The sequence below is a fragment of the Ceratotherium simum genome, chromosome 7 (genome assembly GCF_057802395.1).
Source record: "Ceratotherium simum simum isolate JZ-2026a chromosome 7, ASM5780239v1, whole genome shotgun sequence".
In the NCBI taxonomy this organism is placed as follows: Eukaryota; Metazoa; Chordata; class Mammalia; order Perissodactyla; family Rhinocerotidae; genus Ceratotherium; species Ceratotherium simum.
In genome coordinates this window covers 30,639,227-30,662,712 of record NC_141906.1, presented here as the reverse complement: position 1 = coordinate 30,662,712, position 23,486 = coordinate 30,639,227, and the positions used below count along the sequence as shown (strand labels likewise).

The window sequence follows — 23,486 nt, the reverse complement described above, 5'->3', positions numbered from 1 at the left end:
CAGCAAAAAGAGGAGGATTGGCAGATGTTAGCTCAGGTCCAATCTTCCTCACAAAAAAAAAAAAGACTGGACATCTTTCAGGTTGATAATGGGGACCAGAATGCCAGTGTCTTTTTCTGCTTCTTAGCAGCATGTGTGGCTCTGATGACAGAGCTGGGTTCAAACCTCACCCCACCTTACCAGCAACCTCACCACGGGGAATCCTTGCACCTCAGCGTCCTAACAGATAAGTGGAAACAACACTCCCCACCTGGCAAGAATGCTCAGCAATGTCATCCCTCCTTCCCCGCCCTGACTCCTCTGTACCCTGGGAAAAAGCAAATATCCACTCAACCCTCAGCACTTCCTAAGTTAAATTTATAATTTGAGATAATCTACATATAAACCTGGAAAGTCCGAACAAAAGCAAAACAATAAAATTTATTTTGATTTAATGTCTGGTTTGCTTTCAAATAAAACCCATATTTAAAATTTCCTCTTTCTTTTGACTTGACTGACAAGTGCAAATCATTCTTAAACTCCTGGTCTCAGTGTGTAAGTTCCTAAGAGGCCAAGCACTATGTCCTCCATGAATTTCTATATAGCAACATTAACACATCTTCTACCCAGAGCATACTATTCAGATGCTGCTGCTGAAAGAGAGGGATAAACGCTTCTAAGAGATGTTTTGGTTGGGGTCAGAAGCCTGGTGACCTCCAAGTTTAGGCTTTTGGAGAAGGGAAAATAAGAGTGGTGAGAGGTTTTCTGAGGTTTTCTGGGCAAAATACTAGATCTCTTTCCCCACTTCTTAAAGGCGGAGGTTGAACCGAATGACCTACAACTCTAAAGTTCTGTGATTCCAACAACTAAGAGAGAGCTTCCTCCAAGCCACATGTGTTCTCTTGCTAGTCCTGGCCCCAATTTCTGCCACCAGGCACCCAGGGATGCAACCTCACGAGAAGGTCAGATCACCAGCTGAGGCCCACACAGGGAAGCTGGCTGCTTAGTTCTGTGCGCCCATTCCCCGACCGCACACCCACAGACACCTACCTCCATCAAGTCATTCAACAGAAGTCTGCTTTTTCTCAGACTCTTCTAGTATCTCAGACGAAAATGAGATAGTTTGGGCCCTGACTCAGTCACATGAATGATGTAATGGATAAATGACTTCACAGAAATCTTGTAAGTAAAGGTGATATTTTTAAAGGAATATTTTATTCAGGAGGAATGAATGTTAAGTAAGGAAATATAATTATATCTCCATAGATGAGTTAATTTGTGTCAGGACAAATTAACTTTGAACTTTAGCAGAGTGCTAAACAACTAAAATATGCATTGTACATACAGTATAAGCCACATGTTATAATAGGTGCTGAGGTGAACAAGGCCACTCCTGCCTTCATTGAATTCATTAGGGTGGAGGATGGTGGGGCAGGAAAGACAAATAAACCATACAGAGTGATAAAAACCACAAAAGAGATATGCACAAGGCACTCAAGAGCAGGAACACAGATGAAGCACACCTGACCTGGTTTGGGGGCCAGGAAGCTTCTTGGAGAAAGACACCTTTCTCCAAGGACAAATAGGAGTTATCCAGGTAAAAGAGGGAGGTGAAAGTCATTCTAGGCAGAGGGAATGGCTTGTGCAAAGGCCTAGAAACAAGGCAAGAACACGGGGCATTCAACTATCAACAGCTGTCAATATGGCTGGGTTGCAGACCGCAAGAGAAGCAGTGAGAGAGATGGGATGAAAACAGGGGCACTGAAAGGCTGTAGAAGCAACACATTATGGACTGAATGTTGGTGTCCCCCCAAAATTCATATGTTGAAGGGCCAACCCCCAATGTGATGGTATTAGGAGGTTGGACCTTTGGTAGGTTATTAGGTTTAGTTGAGGTCGTGAGGGTGGGGTCCCCACGATAGGATTAGTATCCTTATAAGAAGAGGAAGAGAAACTAGAGCCTCCTCCACCCCCTCCCCCCACCACTCTCCCATGTGAGGACACAGTGAGAAGTTTGTCTGCAAGTCAGGAAGAGGGCTCCCACCAAGCAGCCAAATCAACTGGTGCCTTGATCTGGGACTTCCCAGCCTCCAGAATAGTGAGAAATAAATTCCCATTGTTTAAGCCACCAGATCTATGGTACTTTGTTATGGCAGCCCAAGCTGACTAAGACACCACATTAAGGAGTCTGGAGAATTCTGAGGGTAATGTGGAGCTGCCAAAGTGTTGTAAGTAGGGATGACTGACTACAGTGTAGAGAATGAATTAGTGGAGCGGACTCTGGTCGTAGGGAAGGGAGGCTGTTGTCGAAACCCAGGCAAGAGTACTGGAAGTGGGGGCTGAGTGAACAGAATAGTAATGAAATCAATAGCCCTTGGAAAGATTCTGTTTGGAAGGAGTAGTGAGAGACGAGAAGGATGATGCTCACATGTTTTAAATAACATATAAATATCCTCAGTAATATTCCCAGCAAATCATTTTCTGGCCTCTGAACCAAACCACTTGGGTAGTAACAGACTCACCATGTCCAGCTCTGCCTAGGAGAGAGCTTTCCGATCAAAGGCATAGATCTTGTAGCATTTATTGCTTTGTCCACTTCTGTTATTTCTTATATGTATGCTGAGTCTGACATACATGGAGAACTTAGGTGCCCCTCTGACGGGCTCCCACAGCCCTGGGTCTAACTCTGTTTATCTGTCTGACGGCCCCACTAGCCTGTAAGTTCCTTGCAGGCATGCACAGGGTCTTGTTTACAATTGTATCCCTCGCCTTTAGCAAAGTGCCTGGAACATTGCAAAATGAATGAGTAAATGAATGAATGAATTTTGAGTTAATTTTTTAAATTGTAGTAAAATGCACATAACATAAAATTTACCATCTTAAGCATTTTTACAATTCAGTGATATTAAGTGTAAAACTGTAAAAGCAGTTTTACAGTTCAGTGGTATTAAGTACATAGATATTATTGTACTACCATCCATCCCCAGAACTCTTTTCATCTTGCAAAACTGAAACTCTATACCCATTAAACAATAATTCATTTCCCCCTCCCCCACAGCCCCTGGCTACCACCACTATACCTCTGTCTCTATGAATTTTACTACTCTAGGTTACCTCATATAAATGGAATCATATAGTATTTATCTTTTTGTGACTGGCTTATTTCACTTAGCATAATGTCCTCAAGGTTCATCCTTGTTGTAGCATGTGCCCAAATTTCCTTCCTTTTAAAGGCTGAAGAATATTCCATTATACGTACACCATGTTTTGCTTATCCATTCATTCATCAATGGACACTTAGGCTGCTTCTACCTTTTGGCTATTGTGAATAAGGCTGCTGCAAACATAGGTGTACAAATATCTCTTCAAGACCCTGCTTTCCATTCTTTTGGGTATATACCCAGAAGTGGAATTGCTGTATCATATGGTAGTTCTATTTTTTAATTTTTGAGGAACTTCCATTCTACATTCCCACCAACAGTGCACAAGAGATCCAATTTCTGCAAATCCTCACCAACACTTATTTTCCATTTTTAAAAGTAATAAACATCCTAATGAGTATGAAGTGGTATCTCATTGTGGTTTTGATTTGCAATTCCCTAATGATTAGTGATGTTGAGCATCTTTTCATGTGCTTATTGGCCATTTGTATATCTTCTTTGGAGAAATGTCTATTCAAGTCCCTTGCCCATTTTTGAATTGGGTTTCTTGTTGTTATTGAGTTTTAGGAGTTCTCTATATATTCTGGATATTAATCCCTTACCAGATAGATGATTTGCAAATGTGTTCTCCCATTCTGTAGGTTGCCTTTTTACTCTGTTGATTGCATCCTCTGATGCACAAAAGTTTTTAATTTTCATGAGCTCCAATTTGTCTGTTTTCTTTTGTTGCCTGTGCCTTTGGTGTCATATCCAAGAAATCATTGCCAAATCTAATATTATGAAACTTTTGCCCTGTGTTTTCTTCTAAGAATTTTATAGTTTTAGCTCTTATATTTAGGTGTTTGATCCATTTTGAGTTAATTTTTATATATAATATTAGGTAAGGGTCTAAGTTCATTCTAAAATGAATAAACTTGGGGCCGGCCCCGTGGCTTAGTGGTTGGGTGCGCACGCTCCGCTGCTGGCGGCCCGGGTTTGGATCCCGGGCGCGCACCAACACACCGCTTCTCCGGCCATGCTGAGGCTGCGTCCTACATACAGCAACTAGAAGGATGTGCAGCTATGACATACAACTATCTACTGGAGCTTTAGGGGGAAAAAAATAAATAAGTAAAATTATTTAAAAATAAAATAAAATGAATAAACTTTTAAAAGATAAAGGAAACCCCCTTCCTAAAATATAGCTTTGCTGTTGAGAGCCAAAAACACTGAATAATCTATTTTTGCAGGGGTGGAAATGTCTTGAGTATATGAGTATGCATCTGAATTCATGTAAAGGGAATGGACCATAGAAGACCATACAAGAGTATGGACCTTGTAACAAAAACCAAAGTTAGAATCCCAGCTCTGATACTTGCTAGCTTTGTGACATAGGTCTAACTCTTGGTCTCCCTGAGCCTCAGTTTCTTTATCTATAAAATATGGGTAATAATTTGGCAGAGAGCAAAAATCCATAACTTTGTAAAAGCTAAAAGTAATGAACTTTGTAGGAAAGAAACTGGATTCCCCATGCACTGTTGGTGGGAATGTAAGATGGCAGAGCTACTTTGGAAAATTTTGAGTTTCTTAAAATGTTAAATATATATCTACCATCTGATTCAGCCATCGTACTCCTAGGTATTTACCCAAGAGAAATGAAAGTATATGTCCACAAAAAGTCTTGTACATGAATGTCCATAACAGCATGGTTCATAATAGCCAAAAACTGGAAATAATCCAAATACCCATCAACAAACAAAATGTTGTCTATCATTACGATGGAATACTGTTCAGCAATAAAAAAGGAACAAACTACTGACACAACATGGATGAACCTCAAAAAACATTATGTTGGGGCTGGCCCAGTGGTGGGGTGGTTAAGTTCACGCACTCCACTTCAGCGGCTTGGAGTTCACAGGTTTGGATCCCGGGTGCAGACCTACGCACCGCTTATCAAGCCATGCTGTGGCAGGCATCCCACATATAAAGTGGAGGAAGATGGGCATGGATGTTAGCTCAGGGCTAATCTTCCTCATTAAAAAAAACAAAAAACAGGGGCCTGCCGTCTGGCACAAGCAGTTAAGTGTGCACGCTCCGCTGCGGCGGCCTGGGGTTCACCAGTTCGGATCCGGCGCGCACCGACGCACTGCTTGTTAAGCCGTGCTGTAGCGGCATCCCGTATAAAGTGGAGGAAGATGGGCACAGATATTAGCCCAGGGCCAGTCTTCCTCAGCAAAAAAAAAAAAGGAGGAGGATTGGCAAATGTTAGCTCAGGGCTGATCTACCTCACAAAAAAAAAAAAAAAAATTATATTAAGTAAAAGAAGCCAGACACCAAAGACTACATTGCATTTATATGAAAATTTTAGAAAATGCAAAACTGTAGAGACAGAAAGAAGATCAGTGGTTATCTAGGGCCGGAAGTGAGAGAAGGAAATGGCTGCAAACAAACACAACAGCACTTTTGGGGGTGATGGAAGTGTTTTAAAACTGGATTGTGGTAATTTGTTGCACAACTATATAAATTTACTAAGAATTAATTAAACTGCACACTTAGGGCTGGCCCCATGGCTTAGCGGTTAAGTGCGCGCACTCCGCTACTGGCGGCCTGGGTTCGGATCACGCGCGCGCACCGACGTACCACTTCTCCGACCATGCTGAGGCCGCGTCCCACATACAGCAACTAGAAGGATGTGCAACTATGACATACAACTATCTACTGGGGCTTTGGGGGAAAAATAAATAAATAAAATTTAAAAAAAAAAACTGCACACTTAACAATAGGTGAATTGTATGGTATCTAAGTCGTACCTCAATAAAGCCATTGAAAGTGAAAAAGGTACTGTCCTAGTTCATAGCAGTACTACTGTAATAGACAAAAACTGGAAACAACTTAAACATCCATCAACAATACAATGGATAAATTGGATATGTCCACACAATAGAATACTATACAGTAATGAGAATTAAAGAACTACAACTTCATGTAACTTTGATGAATATCACAAATACAATCTTGAGTGAAAGACACAAAATAGTACTACTGTGTAATTCCATTTATATGATGTATAAGAACAGGTAAAACAAATACTTGGTGTTAGAAATCAAAACAGTGGTTATTCTTTGAGTAAACAGTGACTGGGAGGGAACATGAAGTATTGTTTCTGGGGTGTTAATAATATTTCCTTTTTTATTTTAATTTTATTTTTTCAGCTTTATTGAAGTATAATTGAAAAATAATGTTAATAATGTTTCTTGATGTGTGCTTTTTATATGGGGGTGTTCACTTTATAAAAGTTTATCAAGCTGTACACTTAGGATTTGTGCACTGTTTTACATGTATTTTACACTTCAATAAAAAGTTTGCTTTATAATTTTATTTATTTATTTATTTATCACCCAAAGCCCCAGTAGATAGTTGTATGTCATAGTTGCACATCCTTCTAGTTGCTGTATGTGGGACGCGGCCTCAGCATGGCGGGAGAAGCGGTGCGTCGGTGCGCGCCCGGGATCCAAACCGGGCTGCCAGCAGCGGAGCGCTCGCACTTAACCGCTAAGCCACAGGGCCGGCCCAAAAAAGTTTGCTTTAAAAGTGCACTTAACTTGAAGAAGAGACCACTGGTGATCTCCAAGTAGTGTATGTGTGTGTGTGTTGTGCATCTGTGTGTTTGTCTGTGTGTCTGTGTGTCCGTATGTGTGTGTGTGTGTGTGTGTGGGGATGATGAGAGGAACTGGCCAGGCAAAGATCTGAGGAAGAGTTTTCCAGGAAAAGGGAGCAAGCAGTCCACAGGCCCTATGGGAATGAGCTTAGTATGTTCAAAGAACAGAAAGAAGGCCTGTGTGGCTGGTATAAAGTGAATCAGGAGATGAATGTGAGAGCATTCATTTGTTCATTCACCAAACATGTAAGAGTTGTGCCAAAGGATGAGAAGACAGAAGACAGCCAATTGTTTGGAAAGTTTGGCAGAGAAGGGAAGGAGAAAAAATAGCCATTGTAGAAGGGGTAGGAAAGTCCTGAGAGTTCCTTTCAGTTTACACAGACACACAGACACAGACACACACACACACACACACACAGTAGAAGAAAGAAAAGATTGAAGATGAGGGGAAAAGATTACAGAAGCAAGGTCCTGGAGAAAACAGAAGAGTGTAGAATAATGGGTACAGGTAGGAGGGATCACTCTGGAAAGGATATGGGAAACCTAGAAATAAAATAGACTCATATAGGCAAAAACGTTGAAATGGAGAAAAACAAAATGAAGGCATTCTCCAATCTTTTCATTGAAATCGAGACATGGTCACATATGAGAGTGGGTTAGTGGGTCTGGAGAGTTATTTATAAGAAAGATGAATTTAAAAGCTCTTTTTTTCCTTAAAATATAATGTAATGAAGAAACTTGGGGGATCAGCCTGGTGGCGTAGTGGTTAAGTTTGCATGCTCTGATTCAGCGGCCTGGGATTTGCAGGTTCGAATCCCAGGCACGGATGGACGCACGGCTCATCAAGCCTCGCTGTGGCAGCATCCCACATACAAAATAGAGGAAGATGAGCACAGATGTTAGCTCAGGGCGAATCTTCCTCAAGCAAAAAGAGGAAGATTGGCAACAGATGTTAGCTCAGGGTGAATCTTCCTCACCAAAACAAACAAACAAACAAACAAAAAACTTGGATCTTCTGATGCACCCCTGACCCTGTCCTATGTTCTCTGCCATGCTGAGCTGTCCAGAGGGCAGCCCAGACCTTCTAAAGTGTAAGGCGCCATGCCTCCAGCAGGCTCCCCTGCACTGTCCCAGGGCCCTTCCACCATAGACATGGAGTTCTCCATCAGGCACAGCCACCCACAGAGCAAGCTGCCCACCAACATGTGACAGGGTCTTGGAAAATCACAGAGAAAATATGCAAAGTAGGTTGTCCTCTACATATCCAAAACCAGTCATGATACAGCAATATAACTTAAACATGTCAAGAAAGATAAATGCAAATAATTTGAGGAACTATTATAGCTGAGATGATTTCATGCTGTACCTTTACCACTTATTGGATATTATGGTAAAGGGCCTGAAGATAACACCATTTTCACATTATGGAGATTATGGAGGACATTATGAACAATAAGAAAAGTTATGCCTCATTGCCCAATTTTACTAGGGCTGACTGTCTAAGTTTTTTTGGCATAAAAAAGATAGCAGTGAGGGCCGGCCCAGTGGCTTAGCAGTTAAGTGCGCGCGATCCGCTGCTGGTGGCCCGGGGTTCGGATCCCGGGCGCGCACCGACGCACCGCTTCTGCGGCCATGCTGAGGCCGCGTCCCACATACAGCAACTAGAAGGATGTGCAGCTATGACATACAACTATCTACTGGGGCTTTGGGGGGAAAATAAATAAATAAATAAAATCTTTAAAAAAAAAAAAAAGATAGCAGTGGGCCAGCTCCATGGTCTAGTAGTTAAGTTCAGCACACTCCCCTTTGGCAGCCCAGGTTTGGCTCCTGGGTGTGGACCTATACCACTCATTGGCGGCCGTGCTGTGGCAGCAACCCACATACAAAATAGAGGAAGATGGGCACAGATGTTAGCTCAGGGCGAATCCTCCTCAACCTAAAAAAAAAAAAAAAGAAAAAGAAAAAACAATAGCAGTACATTGATATTATGAATCAGTGTAGATCATCAAATTTTTTCTTTTTGAAATTTGAGGAACGGTCATATCTTCTACCAATAAAGCCAGTGGAAACTGCCATAGAGGCATGGAGGGTAATGTAGGCCAGTTAGATCACAAAAATGACATAAAGATATGCATTTTGCCTGAGAAATACACTATAGATAAGATCACCGATTCAGGTCCTCAACTCTCTGGATCACGAGATTACAATGTGGTACACAGTTTATATAACAAAGGATTTATTTATTTCAATGTATGAATCTCTAATTACAATTTTATTCTCTTAAAGGTTTTGTAATGAATTGAATGCAAGATGACTGGGTGATTCCTTTGAAACGCTATATTTCTTTCAATAGATGAGCACACTAATGTTGCAGAGCTTGCAAATGTCCTTGAGATAGACTTTTCCCTGGTTAAGAATGATGTCTCCATGTATTCCTGATTGGTCTTTGCCCATAAGAAGAGAGAAGTAATAAATGTGGATCCACTTCATTCATCATGGTGGAATGTTCCATCTGTAAACACACTTAAAAGTACTCTTGATCCACGGAAGATACTCCTATCACAGGATGGCGGGGAAAGTAGGAGTCCTGAACAAGAAGCTCTGTCAGCTCTGATAGTGAAACAAACAGTCAAGATCCAGCTGACACAGCCAAGATAAGCAATTTGGGTCTATCTACAGGACACACAAAGCATATTGCTTTTCTATTTGACTCAATTATTGCCTTTTTAATGATGGGAAATCTTTCACCAAAAGTTGGCAAACTCTCACCTAAGTCTCCGGACAGCTTCCTTACAGAATTAAAAAAGGTTCAAAACACTGATGAAGAAAAGGTGCAGACTGCAGAGATTTTTTTTCTTGTTTTTTTTTTGGTGAGGCAGATTAGCCCTGAGCTACTATCTGTTTCCAATCCTCTTCTTTTTGCTGAGGAAGATTGGCCCCGGGCTAACGTCCATGCCCATCTTCCTCTACTTCATATGTGTGACGCCTCCCTCAGCATGGCTTGATAAGCACCGCGTAGGTTCGCGCCCAGGATCCAAACCTGCGAACCCCAGGCTGCTGAAGCGGAGTGTGCGGACTTAACCATTACGCTGCCAGGCGGGCCCCATGCAGAGATATTTTGATTAGAAACTTACTCTGAGAAGGGGGGAGGGAGGAGAGTGAAAGGGATAATTCGGCACATGTGTGTGGTGATGGGTTGTAATTAGTATTTGGGTGGTGAACATGATGTAATCTATGCAGAAATAGAAGTATAATGATGTACACCTGAAATTTATACATTGTTATAAACCAATGTTACTGCAATAAACAAAAAATTAAAAAAAAAAGAAATATGAGACATAAAAAAAAGAAACTTACTCTGAGAAACACAAAACTGTCTCTGCATTGTAGGAATGATATATTTGCACAACTGCACAGTCAGAACAACCCAATTACGGTTTTCTTGTGACTCTCTTACACTGTGAGAGCCTTCTTGATTTGGATGCTGCAACTTACACCAGAGTTCTAAACAAAAATTATACATTGCTTGTTTCCCTGGCTCTTCTCACTAATGAATTCGGTCCATCAGCAATAGTACTCCTCAGAATACTAGACCAATTATCCAGAAGTCACTGCCTAGAAATCAGACTCCCATTTCTTTTACTGTCCAAAGGTACAAGACTTCAAAAACCATCACATATTTCAGGGTTATTATTGAGCATTAGTAATGTTTTGAAGTCATAATCCTGAAGTAACTCTTACTTCAGATTAGCTCACGGTGTTGAATGATGAGATGAGAGAAACCTTTTCCATTTGGTAAAACAGAACTACAAAAGAGAGTTTGCTTGTGTCAATATGGGTGTTGATAAAGCATTGCAAATATCAAGGAACAAAGTGGGCTTGCAGGGATTTCTGTGGCTATGTCCCCATGTCTACGCTTCTAGTCAACAAACAGAAAACTTGGTGGTGCTTCTGATGAGAAAGGAGAACCTGCTCCAACTTCCGTCTTGGAGCAAATGAAAGTACAGAATCATTTGAAATGGTCATTGAGGAAGTAATGGAGGATTCAACAACAAAACAGAACCCTGATGTTGCCACAACAGAAGCCAACTTGTTTCCTCTTGAGCTGTGCTTTGAAATTCCACTGTTTTGCTCTGACTTAAATCAGAAAGTTTGTAGGAAAACTGCCACACACAACATTTTTTTGAAGAAAGCCTTCAAAAACTGTGACATTTCAGTAGAAAACTCACTAGATGTCCTTAACTTTGTTCACTCATTCTAGGAAGGTGCTTAAACACTGACTATTCACACTGAGCCCAGCTTTTTCAAGTTTGCTTAACTATCTTATGCTGATATGGAAGTTCCACTTCCTGCAAAGAACGTAATATTTAGAGATGGCATCTTATCAGAATGGAATAGAGTGTCATCTTCCTCACTTCTCACTGCTAATCTTCACCAGCAATAATTTAGTTGCACCATTTGTTATTCACCCTTGCTGTCTTTTTATCTTTCTTAAAATTAGCTTTATAGTGCCAGTCACTAAAAAGCATCCTGCTGGTGCAGTATAATTTGTACTTAGATGATGTTAAAAGTGTGTTGTGTTGCACAGACAGAGAGAACTGTTTGGTGGTTGCCAGGGGCAAGGGGGTTGGGGGTGGGCACAAGGGGTGAAGGGAGGCATTTATATGGTGACTGACAAACAATAATGTACAACTAAAATTTCACAATATGGGGCCGGCCCCGTGGCGTAGCGGTTAAGTGCGTGCGCTCCGCTGCTGGCGACCAGGGTTCGGATCCCGGGCGCGCACCAAGGCAGCGCTTGTCAGGCCATGCTGTGGTGGCGTCCCATATAAAGTGGAGGAAGATAGGCACAGATGTTAGCCCAGGGCCAGTCTTCCTCAGCAAAAAGAGGAGGACTGGCACGGAAGTTAGCTCAGAGCTGATCATCCTCACAATAAAAAAAAATAAAATAAAATTTCACAATGTTATAAACTGTGAAGACATCAATAAAAAAAAATTTATCCAAGATCTCTTTACACATACACACACACAAAAAGTGAGTTGTGTTGTAGTTTGAAAAACATTTAATATTGTCTGGAGTCTTGCTCATTATAGTATGTCCTAATGCAACAAAGAGCTGCTTTTTTTTTCTTTAATTGGCCCCCAGGTTGTTTCTTTCTTTTTTGTTTTTTTTAAACAAAGAGCTTTTTAGCACTGTATTTTTATCTTGAGGCAATCCACATTTCATTTTATAAATCTAAGGACAAACTTTATAGGCTTTATGATGACTATTAACAGTTACAAGCAGTCACTATGAATATTGTAATGGTCATTTTATGTGTTAGTTTATCAAACATAAATCTTGTTTAATTTTATATTTTGTTACTTACACTTTTGAGATAATGGAAAGCGATTTAACTCTTCCTGTGAAAAGACTTCTTGGTATTTATTTATTTATTTATTTATTGTGAGGAAGATCGGCCCTGAGCTAACATCTGCCAGTCCTCCTCTTTTTGCTGAGGAAGACTGGCCCTGAGCTAGCATACAAGCCCATCTTCCTCCACTTTACATGGGATGCCTCCACAGCATGGCTTGACAAGCGGTGCGTCGGTGCGCGCCCGGGATCCGAACCGGCGAACCCCGGGCCGCCGCAAGGCTCGCACTTAACCGCTTGCGCCACCTAGCCGGCCCAAGACTGCTTGGTATTTAGAATAGAAAGAGTATAAAACAATAAGCATCCAGTATTGAGAGACGACATGATGAGGTATTAAGAATTCCTATGGGGCCGGCCCCATGGCTTAGCGGTTAGGTGAACGCACTCTGCTGCTAGCAGCCCTGGTTCGTATCCCCAGCGTGAACCGACACACTGCTTCTCCGGCCATGCTGAGGCCGCGTCCCACATACAGCAACTAGAAGGATGTTCAGCTATGACATACAACTATCTACTGGAACTTTGGGGGAAAAAAATAAATAAATAAAATTAAAAAAAAAAAAAAGAATTCCTATGGATATCTATAAATTATGTATGTCAATTGAACCTTGCAAATAAGCATAGTTATGTTTAATTTAACCTTGTTTTATAAGGTCTTAACTCAGACTATAAAGATTCACTTTTTTTAACCCATTTAGAATTTATTAAAAGTGCTACAAGCAGCCCTTGATGTTAACATGGTCCCATTTGCATTTTGTTTGTTTTTATTTTTTCCTTTATTTTATTTATTTATTTACTTTGTGAGGAAGATCAGCCCTGAGCTAACATCCGTTGCCAATCCTCCTCTTTTTGCTGAGGAAGACTGGCCCTGGGCTAACATCTGTGCCCATCTTCCTCTACCTCATATGGGACACCGCCACAGCATGGCTTGACAAGCAATGTATTGTTCACACCCAGGATCCGAACCTGAGAACTCCAGGCTGCCTAAACAGAGTATGCTAACAGAGTATGCAAACTTAACCGCCATGCCACTGGCTTGGCCCCCGCTTTATTTTTTTATAGCAGCTTTATAGAAATATAATTCACATACCAGAGAATTCATCCATTTAAAGAGTACAATTTAATGGTTTTTCGTATAGTCACAGAGTTGTGCAACCATCACCACGATCAATTTTAGAACATTTTCACCACCCCCCCTTACCCTTTAGCTGTCATGCCCCAATCCCCCAGTCCTCCCCAGCCCTACTTTTAGTCTCCATAGATTTGTCTATTCTGGACTTCATAGAAATGGACACATACAATATGTGGTGTTTTGTGATTGGCTTCTTTCACTTAGCATGACATTTTCAAGGTTCATTCATGTTGTAACATGTATCAGTACTTCATTCCTTTTTATTGCAGAATAACATTCCATGGTTTGGCTATATTTCATTTTATTTATTCATTCAACAATTGATGGACATTTTGGATTATTTCCATTTTTGGCAAACATCCTATTTTTAATAATTTTATTTTTTCCCCCAAAGCCCCAGTAGATAGTTGTATGTCATAGCTGCACTTCCTTCTAGTTGCTGTATGTGGGACGCGGCCTCAGCATGGCCGGAGAAGCAGTGCGTCGGTGTGCGCCCGGGATCCGAACCCGGGCTGCCAGCACTTAACCGCTAAGCCACGGGGCCAGCCCAAACATCCTATTTTTAAACAATGTTTATTTGCAGACTTTGTCACTCAGTTTGGGTTTTTCTTTTCATAAAATCTTTAAGGAAAAATATAATTTTTCTATTTTGGTAGCAATGATTGCTGCATGCTATCACCTAATGATTTAAGAATTTTTCCTTAGTTGCTATGCCAACTAATATAAAATTGAATATGATGTTTGCAAACCAAGGATGGTGATTTCAGATTAGAACTACACATTTGAAGCATTAAGACTATGTCTGGTGATCTCTGCTTCCCTTTTAAGTGTCCACACATCATCCTTCTACAGTCCCTTGAATTTTGCTAGGGATGAGCAAATATCTCACCAGTATATAGTCTTTGAAATCCAGATTCTTTTCTGTTTTGGCAATCAGGGTGACACTTTCATTTCCAGGCCTTTGGTTCCATCCTGTTCTTTGTGTCTCCTCAAAGATCACTGACAAGTTCAGCAGTCTCACCACAGACTTGCTGAGCGTCCTGATAATCGGTTCATCACAGCCAGCAACGGAAGCTCACGTGCAAAAGCTAGACCGGCAGTGAATGGCAGACTCCACGGTGCCAGAAATAATTTTCTGGCTTGACTTCTCAGTTTCCATTTTGTTACTGCTTCTGCCAGAACCACGTGCTCAGTGAGTTTTTCTTTCCTGCTATAATCATCTAGTCCCATCTAGCTGTAGTCTCTGCAACTGACAATTCCTTCTGCTTGTGGACAATACAGAAAACAGAGGCATGGAGCCTGACTGACCAGGGTTTAAGTCACAGCTCACCACTGCCTAGCTGTGTGAAATTACGCAGGTGATTAAACTCTTTGGGACTCTGTTTTCTCATCGGTAAAATAGAGGTTAATACCTCCGAGGGTTATGTGAAATATCCACCCTGAACCTGACACATAGTAATTGTACTCAACAAACTTTCCTCTCCCCCATCCTCCCATTACATGTTTCAAGGTACTGTCAACCACAGCCCAAATAGCACATAATGAGCCTCTACTATATATTGGCCCTTGGAAGGTTGTGATACTAAAAATATAGGAAATAGCTTCCTGCTCTCGAGGAGCCTGCAATGTAGTCAGGGAGCCGGCATCCACTGCCTCAACTAATCCTTACAGCAGTCCTGGCAATACCAGCTCAAGACAAGGTTGACATGAGGGAAGCCATGTTGTAGAGAAGAAACCCCACTGTAACTTGGAATGACCTCTGACTAACTAACCCAGCTGGGTATGCACCCTCCAGGAGATCTAACTGCTCTGTAGATTTTAGGACCGCTGCTTGTGCATGTACCTCCCAGCTGTGATGACCCCCAAACAGAGAATCTATGCTAATGGCCATCATCAATGAAAACCAAAAGATCTGGTGTGGCAGACTCCCAGTCTGTAACACCAGAATGTCAACATTCCTAACCCCCTCCCCTATAACCCACCAGCCTACATAACTGCTGTAAGATTTTGTGCCCCCTTAAGATGGTTCTTTCAGACATTAGTCGGCCATCTTCCCTCTTGCTAGCAAGCTGTAATAAAGAGTCCTTTCTTCTCTACCACCTTGCCTCAAGACATTGTCATGTCTTGCTGCGAGCAGAAGAGCCCCTTTGGGCGCAAAGGTAACACTGGGAGGCCGACAAGTAGGAAAACGGGAAGAAAAGGACAGAGGGTCCAAGGGCGAACAGAGACCTATCTCCTTCTACTCCCCAAATGCACGTGCTTGTCCTGACCACAGGACCCACTGTCGGGTTGTTTTCGTGTCCGTCACCCCTACAAGATCATTGGCTCCCTGAGGGGGACCCAGTTCGGGTTCACCTCCTGGGGCTGGGCACGCAGCAGGCCTGGGCGCTGTTGGGCCTTCTCACTCGCTGGACGCCGGCTTGCTCGCTCGTCTGTAAGTGGGGGCGGGAGCATCACGCTCGGTGCTCCCGCCCTGCCCGGAAGTCCCCCGGCTTCCCCCAGGAGAAGGCGGGAAGCCCAGCCCCGCCCAAGGGCCGTTGGCGGTTGCCCGCCACCCGCCGCTGCAGTCCGGATTGGCTCCTTCCTCTGGCAATGAGGCGGCTTTAGCCAATCGCCAGCGAGGCCGGTCTGGAGGCCCCGCCCCGCGGGAGCCCGCCCCCGCTCTGGAGGCCGGCGGGTGGTTTGCGGAGTCTGGGGTCGCAGACTCGGCTCATGAAAGAAGGGAGTGCACTTACACCCGAGGCCCTGGGCCGATGTTAGAAAGAGCGCTTGCGGGGCGGGGACCAGGGACCGGGAACAGAGGCTTGTGTGACCCTGGGCAGCCTCTTCTTTCCGAGTGTCAGTCTTGCCATTTTCAATGAGGTTGGAAGACCAGGGGGAGTATGTGAGGCGGAGCGAGGGAGTAACCCTAGTGGGGAACAAAGGGGTAGGCGCGGGGATCCGCCCGCACGGAATGGGAGTGGAAGGAGGCGCGCAGAGAACCCTAGGCGTGACGGTCCCTGCGGAAAGGCAGCGGTTGGAGTGTCGCCTCCCTCCTCGGAGCCGGTGGGCCCCGCAAGCCCCGCCCCCGCCCCGCAGGCCCCGCCCCCGAGACCTAACTCGCGCCGCAGCGCTGGGGGAGCCCACTGCAAGCCTGGTCCGCCGCGCTTTCGGAGTGAGTCTGTCTGTGCTTCCCTCGATCCGCCCTCCGCCCGCCGACGGACAGCTGCTCGCCCTCGTGTTCTCCCTGCTGCTCGGTGAGCCCGGCCCCGGCCTGACCTAGCCCCGCGCCCGCTACGCCTGCTCCACGCCCGCTACCCCGGCCCGCGCGCCTCCCTCTCTTTAATTCCCCTCCTCTCCTCCCAGCCTATTTTGTATTTTTCCTCTCTGTACTCTGTTCTTTTTCTTTCTTTATCTCTCTTCTTTCACCTTTTTTCTGTCTCCCTTTTGTTCTTTACTTCTCGCGTTCTACTGGCTGTAATTTAAGCCTTCACCCTTCCATTTCCTCCTCTTGGCCCGGGGGCCCAGCCCCGCCTTGGGTGGGGGCCTTATGCACGTGTACGATGACCAGAATGACCTCTCCCTCCCCAGGCAGCTCCAGGCCATTCTTGCGGCTGTTTGTGCTGGGAAGAGGCTTTGAGCTGCTCTGTCCGCCTCTGCCGGCTGCGCTCCCAGCCCCTCTAACCTCCGCACAGCCCGGGTTTGTGTCCTAGACTCTCAGCGAGTCTCTGACCTATCGTGACCCCCTCACAACACTCTCACGCATCAGAGTCTGCTGACTGTGTTGGGGGAGGCTTCTCCAGAGTCCTGAGTGCACTAAAGCAGAAGTCTGGAAGAAAGCCAGTGGGTGATACTAAGAGAGTAGATGGGGGAGGGAGGACTCCTGGCTTCATTTCCCCGCTCCAGTGTGGGCATTTAATTAGTCCCTGGCTGCCCTGGGTGAAATGGACCCTGTTCCCTCCCCCTACTCCCTCCAGGCAAGGACTGAGTGGGCTTATGTATCTTGGGCAGGTGGCCCTTTCCTTGCTGGTGTGTGGTCCTTTAAGGCAAATTTCCTTTTCTAAACTTATCCTTTGCTCTCACCCACAGGACACATAGTATGACCATTAGGTGTTTCGTCTCCCAGCCATTTTCTATGGAAAACCAAGGAGATCGGGCCATGATAGCCACTGGCAGCTTTGAAGAAAGGGATGCCTTTAGAGAAGCTTGATCTTGGAGAACTCTGTGTGAGACCTTACAAAGCCGGGTAAGAATCCAGTTGAAGGGAGGGGTCTCCTGCTGCCTCCTAGCCCTGTGGTCTAGGGGTGGGGGTCAGTAGGACATTAGCAAAAATAACGAGCACCACCACCCCAGTTAAGTCGCTCTTCGGAATTCACAAAGCACCTTCATACATCCCTGGCCTCATTCTGGCCATCAAGCTGACCCTGAGAAGCCAAGGATCGTGGTCCCCATTTTACAGAGGAGGAAATTGAAGCCCAGATGGGACAGTGATTGGCCCTGGATCACCCTGGGGGTCAGCAGCAGAGCTAGGGCAGGAACCTATTCTAACTATATGTTATTGACTCCAACTTGGACTATCCCTGAGACTGAGATTAGTAATCAGGTGTACTTTTTTAACACTGAAACTGGTTAGTTGCTGGGACTGTAAAATATGATTAACTCTTTCTAGGCCTGAGTTTTACTAACTCTTCTAAGTAGGGTTTTTAGCACAGGCAACTGTTGCCCCCGTACCCACATCTCTGAAGGACCTGGGCAAACCCAAAGCAACATTCACAATGGCAACTGAGCCTCCATGCACTCGTCTTTGAGGTGGGTGAGGGTTTGGTCTTATTCTCTGGCCTTCACAACACTCTGCAACCCAGCTCGAGGTCAGGACATAATAGACCCATGTCGTCATGTCTCTGATGCCCAGAGAGGGGAACCCGTTTGCCTGAACCCTCTCAGAACTGTCATATTGGCATGAGAGAACTTGGGTGTTGGACTTCCTCATGAAAGCCTTGCCTGTGCCTGGGGCTAAGAATGCAGAAGAGAAATGTTCTGGGCACCAGTGCAAAGCAAATAGCATAAGCTTTGGAGCCTATAGATATGGCTCTTACTAAGTTCCCTCATCTGTAACATGGAAGTAAGAGCAGCCACCTTACAGGGCTGCTCTGAGGAGTAAGTGAGCTAATAGAGTGCCCCAGGCAGTGGGATAGTGGCAAGGTATGGAACACCTTGGGGATGGATGTGTCAGAGCAGGGAAGCTGGGGAGTCTGGAGCACCTTCATCAACCCATTCTGCCACCTGAGTGCCAATCTTCACTGAGCCTCATGTGGGCCAGGCTCCAGGGAAACAGAATAAGGCCAGGCCCCACCCTGTAGGAGCTCTCGATGCAACTGAGTGGTGAGTAGCCTCTGGATTTCCCTGTTTGCCCCAGCCACCTGGGTGAGAAGCCCAGGAGGTAGAAGCTGGGTGAGCTGTTTGTTTCCATGTGTCTCTGTGTTCACAGCTGTCTCACACCACATCCTCCCTCTGCCAGCTAGCTGTTTCCTCCTGGCCCCAACAACAGGGGCAGCCAAGCAGGCTGGGCTCAGAGCCGCTGCTCTTAGGAAGTCAGAGAAGTGAGCTCAGGGGAGAGACAAGCAGGTCACCCTCCCCCACTGGGGTGCTGGGCTCACTTCCTCCTGAGGCAGCAGAGGAGGGTGTTGTTCTAACTCTGAGCACAAAATGGAGCTTTTGGTTTCCTCTGTCACTCTTCATAGCTCTGACCTGCACCTCCCCATCCCTGCCTTTTTTGTGGTAAAGATGTAGATCCCCTGTGTTGGAGGAGAAGAAACTGGCTGGAGAGGAAGACAGTTTTCCCTGCATCACACAGAGGCCAGGGCGAGAGAGTCCAGTGCCTGTGCTCTTACTCTTAGCCCAGAAAATTGCCCAGTATCCTTCAAGGCTCAGCTAAATGTTACCTTTTCTGATTACCCACTCTTCCTTACCTCTCTCCTGATGGAGTTAGTTTTTCCCTCCTCTGCATTTATGTCCTTTAAGCCTGGAATGCAGCTTGAATCACTTGCCTACCCCCTGTGCCGGATAATAAGCCCCCTCTAGGGTGGATATTGTCTCCAGTGTCTCAGTGAACCAGCGCCCAGTCTGTTGCTGTGCAGGGGGCTGGGGAAGAGAATTACACTGATGGGCTGGGAGGGGACTGAATTGGTCTTTTCTTTCCTTTTCTTCTAGACTTAGATAATTCCAGACCCATAGCGATCTCTCCTGCTTAAGAAATCCAGGGCATAAGCTTGTGGTTTTGTGCCTGTCAGGGCTTGGTCTGGTTGAAACTTTTCCCCCACTTCCGCCTGTCCTCCAGATAGATCTGCAGAAGCAGGAATGTGGGTATCATCAGTGAAATCTCCACCCAGCAGAAAGGGGGTTGGGCCAGTGCCTGTTTTTGAGGCAGCACTAGGATCCAGACTCAGCCTGAGCAAAAGGGAGGGACCTCTACACAAAATATTGACTCCTCGGGCAGGAATTGCTTCTCCAGCCCCTATTTGGGTACCTCCAGGGAGCTCACTCCTATTCTTCATGGGGCTTCTCTGGTCCTTGCTTAGGTAGGTGGTGCTGTCAGGGAAGTGGGGGGAGCAGGTGAGCAGGAAGGGCCCTGGGGATCCTGCTCCTGATGGGGCTTCTCTCTCCTTGCCTTAGATTCCGGCAGAGTTCCTCTATCTCGTCTTGTTGCTGATTGAAGGTGCCCCCTTCAATTTTTCTCCATCTCCTGGGAGGTAGCAGGAAATCGGCATCATGGTTGGGTTCAAGGCCACAGATGTGCCCCCTACTGCCACTGTGAAGTTCCTGGGGGCTGGCACAGCTGCCTGCATTGCAGATCTCATCACCTTTCCCCTGGATACTGCCAAAGTCCGGCTGCAGGTGAGGGGAGGAAGCCTGGGGTCCTGATGGTGTCTAGTCTGCTCCCTCCCCAAGACACAGAACAGACTTGTTCTCAAGGGCCAGTGGGGTGTTTGGGAATGTAAACTTTGGAGCATAGGGATGGCAGGAGATGGGGAGGGCAACCTGCCTATCCCTATAACTATCATGTCTTGGCCTTGCAGATCCAAGGAGAAGGGCAGGGGTTAGTGCGGGCTGCAGCCAAAGCCCAGTACCGCGGTGTGCTGGGCACCATCCTGACCATGGTGCGCACCGAGGGCCCCCGCAGCCTCTACAACGGGCTGGTCGCCGGCCTGCAGCGCCAGATGAGCTTTGCCTCCGTCCGCATCGGCCTCTATGACTCCGTCAAGCAGTTCTACACCAAGGGCTCTGAGCGTGAGTGTGGAACTGGCCCATAGGCCCCTTGGCCTTTTCTTCTCGGTGATTGATCCTAGTTCACTTTGCTGCAAAGTGAACTTGGGAACTCCTTTGGCTCCCAAGGTCCCTAGGAGGACCAGAGGTACTGAGAACTAGAATGGGCCCTGATTCTCCTAATGATTCCTGAGCACCTGGGCTGTGTCAGGCTCTGAGCAGGGCATCATCCCATGAAGTCCTTACAACCACCTTGAAAGTTAGTCCTCATGTTAGAGATGGAAGACATGAGGCTTGCAGGGATGGGGACTTGGCCAAGGGCCCATAATGGGGAGCCAGAAACACACCCAGGACTTTTGCCTCCGAGGCCAGCACTCTTCTATTTCATCTCCTCAGTATGCCATGCCCACCCTCCGTTTTACACATGTGGATATGGAGAAGCCCGATCAAAAGGTCAGCTTTTTCCGAGATCACATGGCAGGGAGAAGTAGATCTGGGATGAGAACCCAAGTCTTATGAGTCCCGGTCCTTGGGAAAGCCACTTCTCTCTGACCCTTGGTTTTTACATTTGTCACATGGAAATGATTCTGACTTCTCATGGCTGTCAAGCAGGTTAAATGAAGTGAATGAAAATGCTTTATGAAAGAAAGCACTAAGTCTCATTTTGTTCTACTCCTTGCTGTGTCCCAGTGCCTAGCAAGTAGTAGACACAGTGATACTTTGATGCTAGGAGTTCTTAGAGCAAGAGCTGGTCTGGATCCTGTTCCCAAAAGGCAAGAGATTACCTTGCCTTGGGAACTCCTTTGGCTCCCAAGGTCCCTAGGAGGACCAGAGGTACTGAGAACTAGAATGGGCCCTGATTCTCCTAATGATTGTTCCACCAGATGTTCCCAAGATGGTGGTTCTGGTAAGGGGAGGCACGCCCAGCTGGCTGCTGACCCCTGTGGTTCTCCCACAGATGCCAGCATCGGGAGCCGCCTCCTGGCAGGCAGCACCACAGGTGCCCTCGCTGTGGCTGTTGCCCAGCCCACGGACGTGGTAAAGGTCCGGTTCCAGGCTCAAGCCCGGGCTGGAGGTGGCCGGAGATATCAAAGCACTGTTGATGCCTACAAGACCATTGCCCGAGAGGAAGGGTTCCGAGGACTCTGGAAAGGTGGGTACTAGGTGTTTCTTCCTCTCCATCTTCCTCCTTCCCCATGCCCTGGTCTCACATAGACACCCTTTCCTCCTGTAGGGACCTCTCCCAATGTTGCGCGTAATGCCATTGTCAACTGTGCTGAGCTGGTGACCTACGACCTCATCAAGGATGCCCTCCTGAAGGCCAACCTCATGACAGGTGAGTTAGGGTAGATGGTGCTGGGTCTCGCCCTTCCCCCAACCCGGGATGGGGCGTGAGAGTCTGGTTGCCTGAGGACCACATCTTTTCATCTTGTTTCCCCTTTGCTTGTGGGGTGAGTTTCTCTCTCTCCTTTGCCATATTGAGGCCAACTGGGGTGAAGCTCCCATTTTGCACATTGAGGTCCTGAGGCTAGATTGGCAAAATGACTCCTAGGTCCTCAGGAGGGCTCCCAGCTGGAGTCTCTGTCTCTCTAAAACCACGAGACCTCCTAGCTACCTAAATGATCTCTTCCCTATGGAATGATGGGGTGAGGAGTCCTGACTGCCTTGCCTGCTCCTCCTCCTTGGCAGATGACCTCCCTTGCCACTTCACTTCCGCATTTGGGGCAGGCTTCTGCACCACCATCATTGCCTCCCCTGTCGACGTGGTCAAGACGAGATATATGAACTCTGCCCTGGGCCAGTACAGCAGCGCTGGCCACTGTGCCCTTACCATGCTCCAGAAGGAGGGTCCCCGAGCCTTCTACAAAGGGTGAGCCTCTGATCCACTCCCCAATTCCAGGCCTCCTATCACACAGTGGGAGAGAACCACCTGGAACTGAGTAGCAACCAAGTGTCAAACTATTTGATCCTGGTCCTGGTATTTCACCAGCATTCTCTCATGTTCTTAACTCCTTCCTCCCAGAGTTATTATCATCTCTACTTTATGGATGTTAAAATGGAGACTCACAGGGGTCTCTTGCTCATAGTCATACAGCTCTGGGGCTCCATTACCTGGACCCTCCCAGCCTCCTTTGGGACAGTGCAGCTGGGTTGGATTGGATGCCAGGGCCCAGCAGGATGAGTGGAAGGTGCCTGCTGTGACCTGTGTTTTCTCCCTTCTAGGTTCATGCCCTCCTTTCTCCGTTTGGGTTCCTGGAACGTGGTGATGTTCGTCACCTATGAGCAGCTGAAACGGGCCCTCATGGCTGCCTGCACTTCCCGGGAGGCTCCCTTTTGAGCCTTCCTGCTGCTGACCTGACCAGCTCTGGCTTTGCTTTGGCTCCAGCCAGGCCCTGCTTCCCTTCTCCTCCTCCCCTCTTTCCCTTCTCCTTCTCCCCTCCTTCCCTTCTCTCTCTCCCCACCCGTTCCTTCCACTCCCTCTTCCATCACCTCCCTTCCCTCTCCCCACATTCTCACACCTATTCCCTAACTCATCTCCCATTGCCTCTCAGTCCTGGTGGAGTTGACCCCACCTGACGCTGTGGGAGGCCTGGCACCAGCCAGGATCCCAAGCCCTCAGTCCCTCGAAGAGTTCAGCCCGACTCTTCATCCTTCCCCTGAGCCCAGCCCCACCAGCACATGACCCATAAAGCAACCTCAACCTTGGTGTCTCCTCCCTCTCTTGTAGCTGTTAGCAGAGGTCTTGGTCTGATGGGCCCTCTTGACAGCTGGTGGGCCGGGGAGGAGCCACCTGACTTCAAAAGGGGGTGTGACCCACCTTCCACCACCAGCGTCCAACCTGGGTCCGGTGGAAGTCAGCTAGCCCATTTTGCTCTCCAGACCAGGCCTAGGGCTGAGGTGGCAAGTGAAGGAGCAGCCCAGAGT

At 46.3% G+C, this 23,486-nt stretch overlaps 1 protein-coding gene and 1 pseudogene across 1 annotated transcript; both read left to right on the top strand.

Annotated features, from left to right (window-relative positions):
- The first annotated feature begins 7,929 nt into the window (after nt 1-7,929).
- Nucleotides 7,930-11,221, top strand: LOC101403075 (protein FAM91A1-like; annotated as a pseudogene).
- A 4,847-nt stretch (nt 11,222-16,068) lies between these two features.
- Nucleotides 16,069-23,267, top strand: UCP2 (uncoupling protein 2). Its single transcript, XM_004433983.2, has 8 exons — nt 16,069-16,555; nt 17,388-17,544; nt 19,971-20,192; nt 20,375-20,585; nt 21,520-21,714; nt 21,796-21,897; nt 22,251-22,431; nt 22,785-23,267. The coding sequence occupies exons 3-8, from the start codon at nt 20,067-20,069 to the stop codon at nt 22,897-22,899; spliced, it is 930 nt and encodes a 309-aa protein (XP_004434040.2). The 5' UTR covers nt 16,069-16,555; nt 17,388-17,544; nt 19,971-20,066; the 3' UTR covers nt 22,900-23,267.
- The last annotated feature ends 219 nt before the right edge of the window (nt 23,268-23,486 follow it).

What these genes read in the sequence shown, in the direction of transcription:
- UCP2 (XM_004433983.2), top strand. Translation starts at nt 20,067, where the DNA reads ATGGTTGGGTTCAAGGCCACAGATGTGCCCCCTACTGCCACTGTGAAG. An exon ending in GAAGGCCAACCTCATGACAG is followed by an intron (nt 21,898 to 22,250) that starts GTGAGTTAGGGT and finishes CCTCCTTGGCAG; the next exon opens with ATGACCTCCCTTGCCACTTC. An exon ending in CCCCGAGCCTTCTACAAAGG is followed by an intron (nt 22,432 to 22,784) that starts GTGAGCCTCTGA and finishes TCTCCCTTCTAG; the next exon opens with GTTCATGCCCTCCTTTCTCC.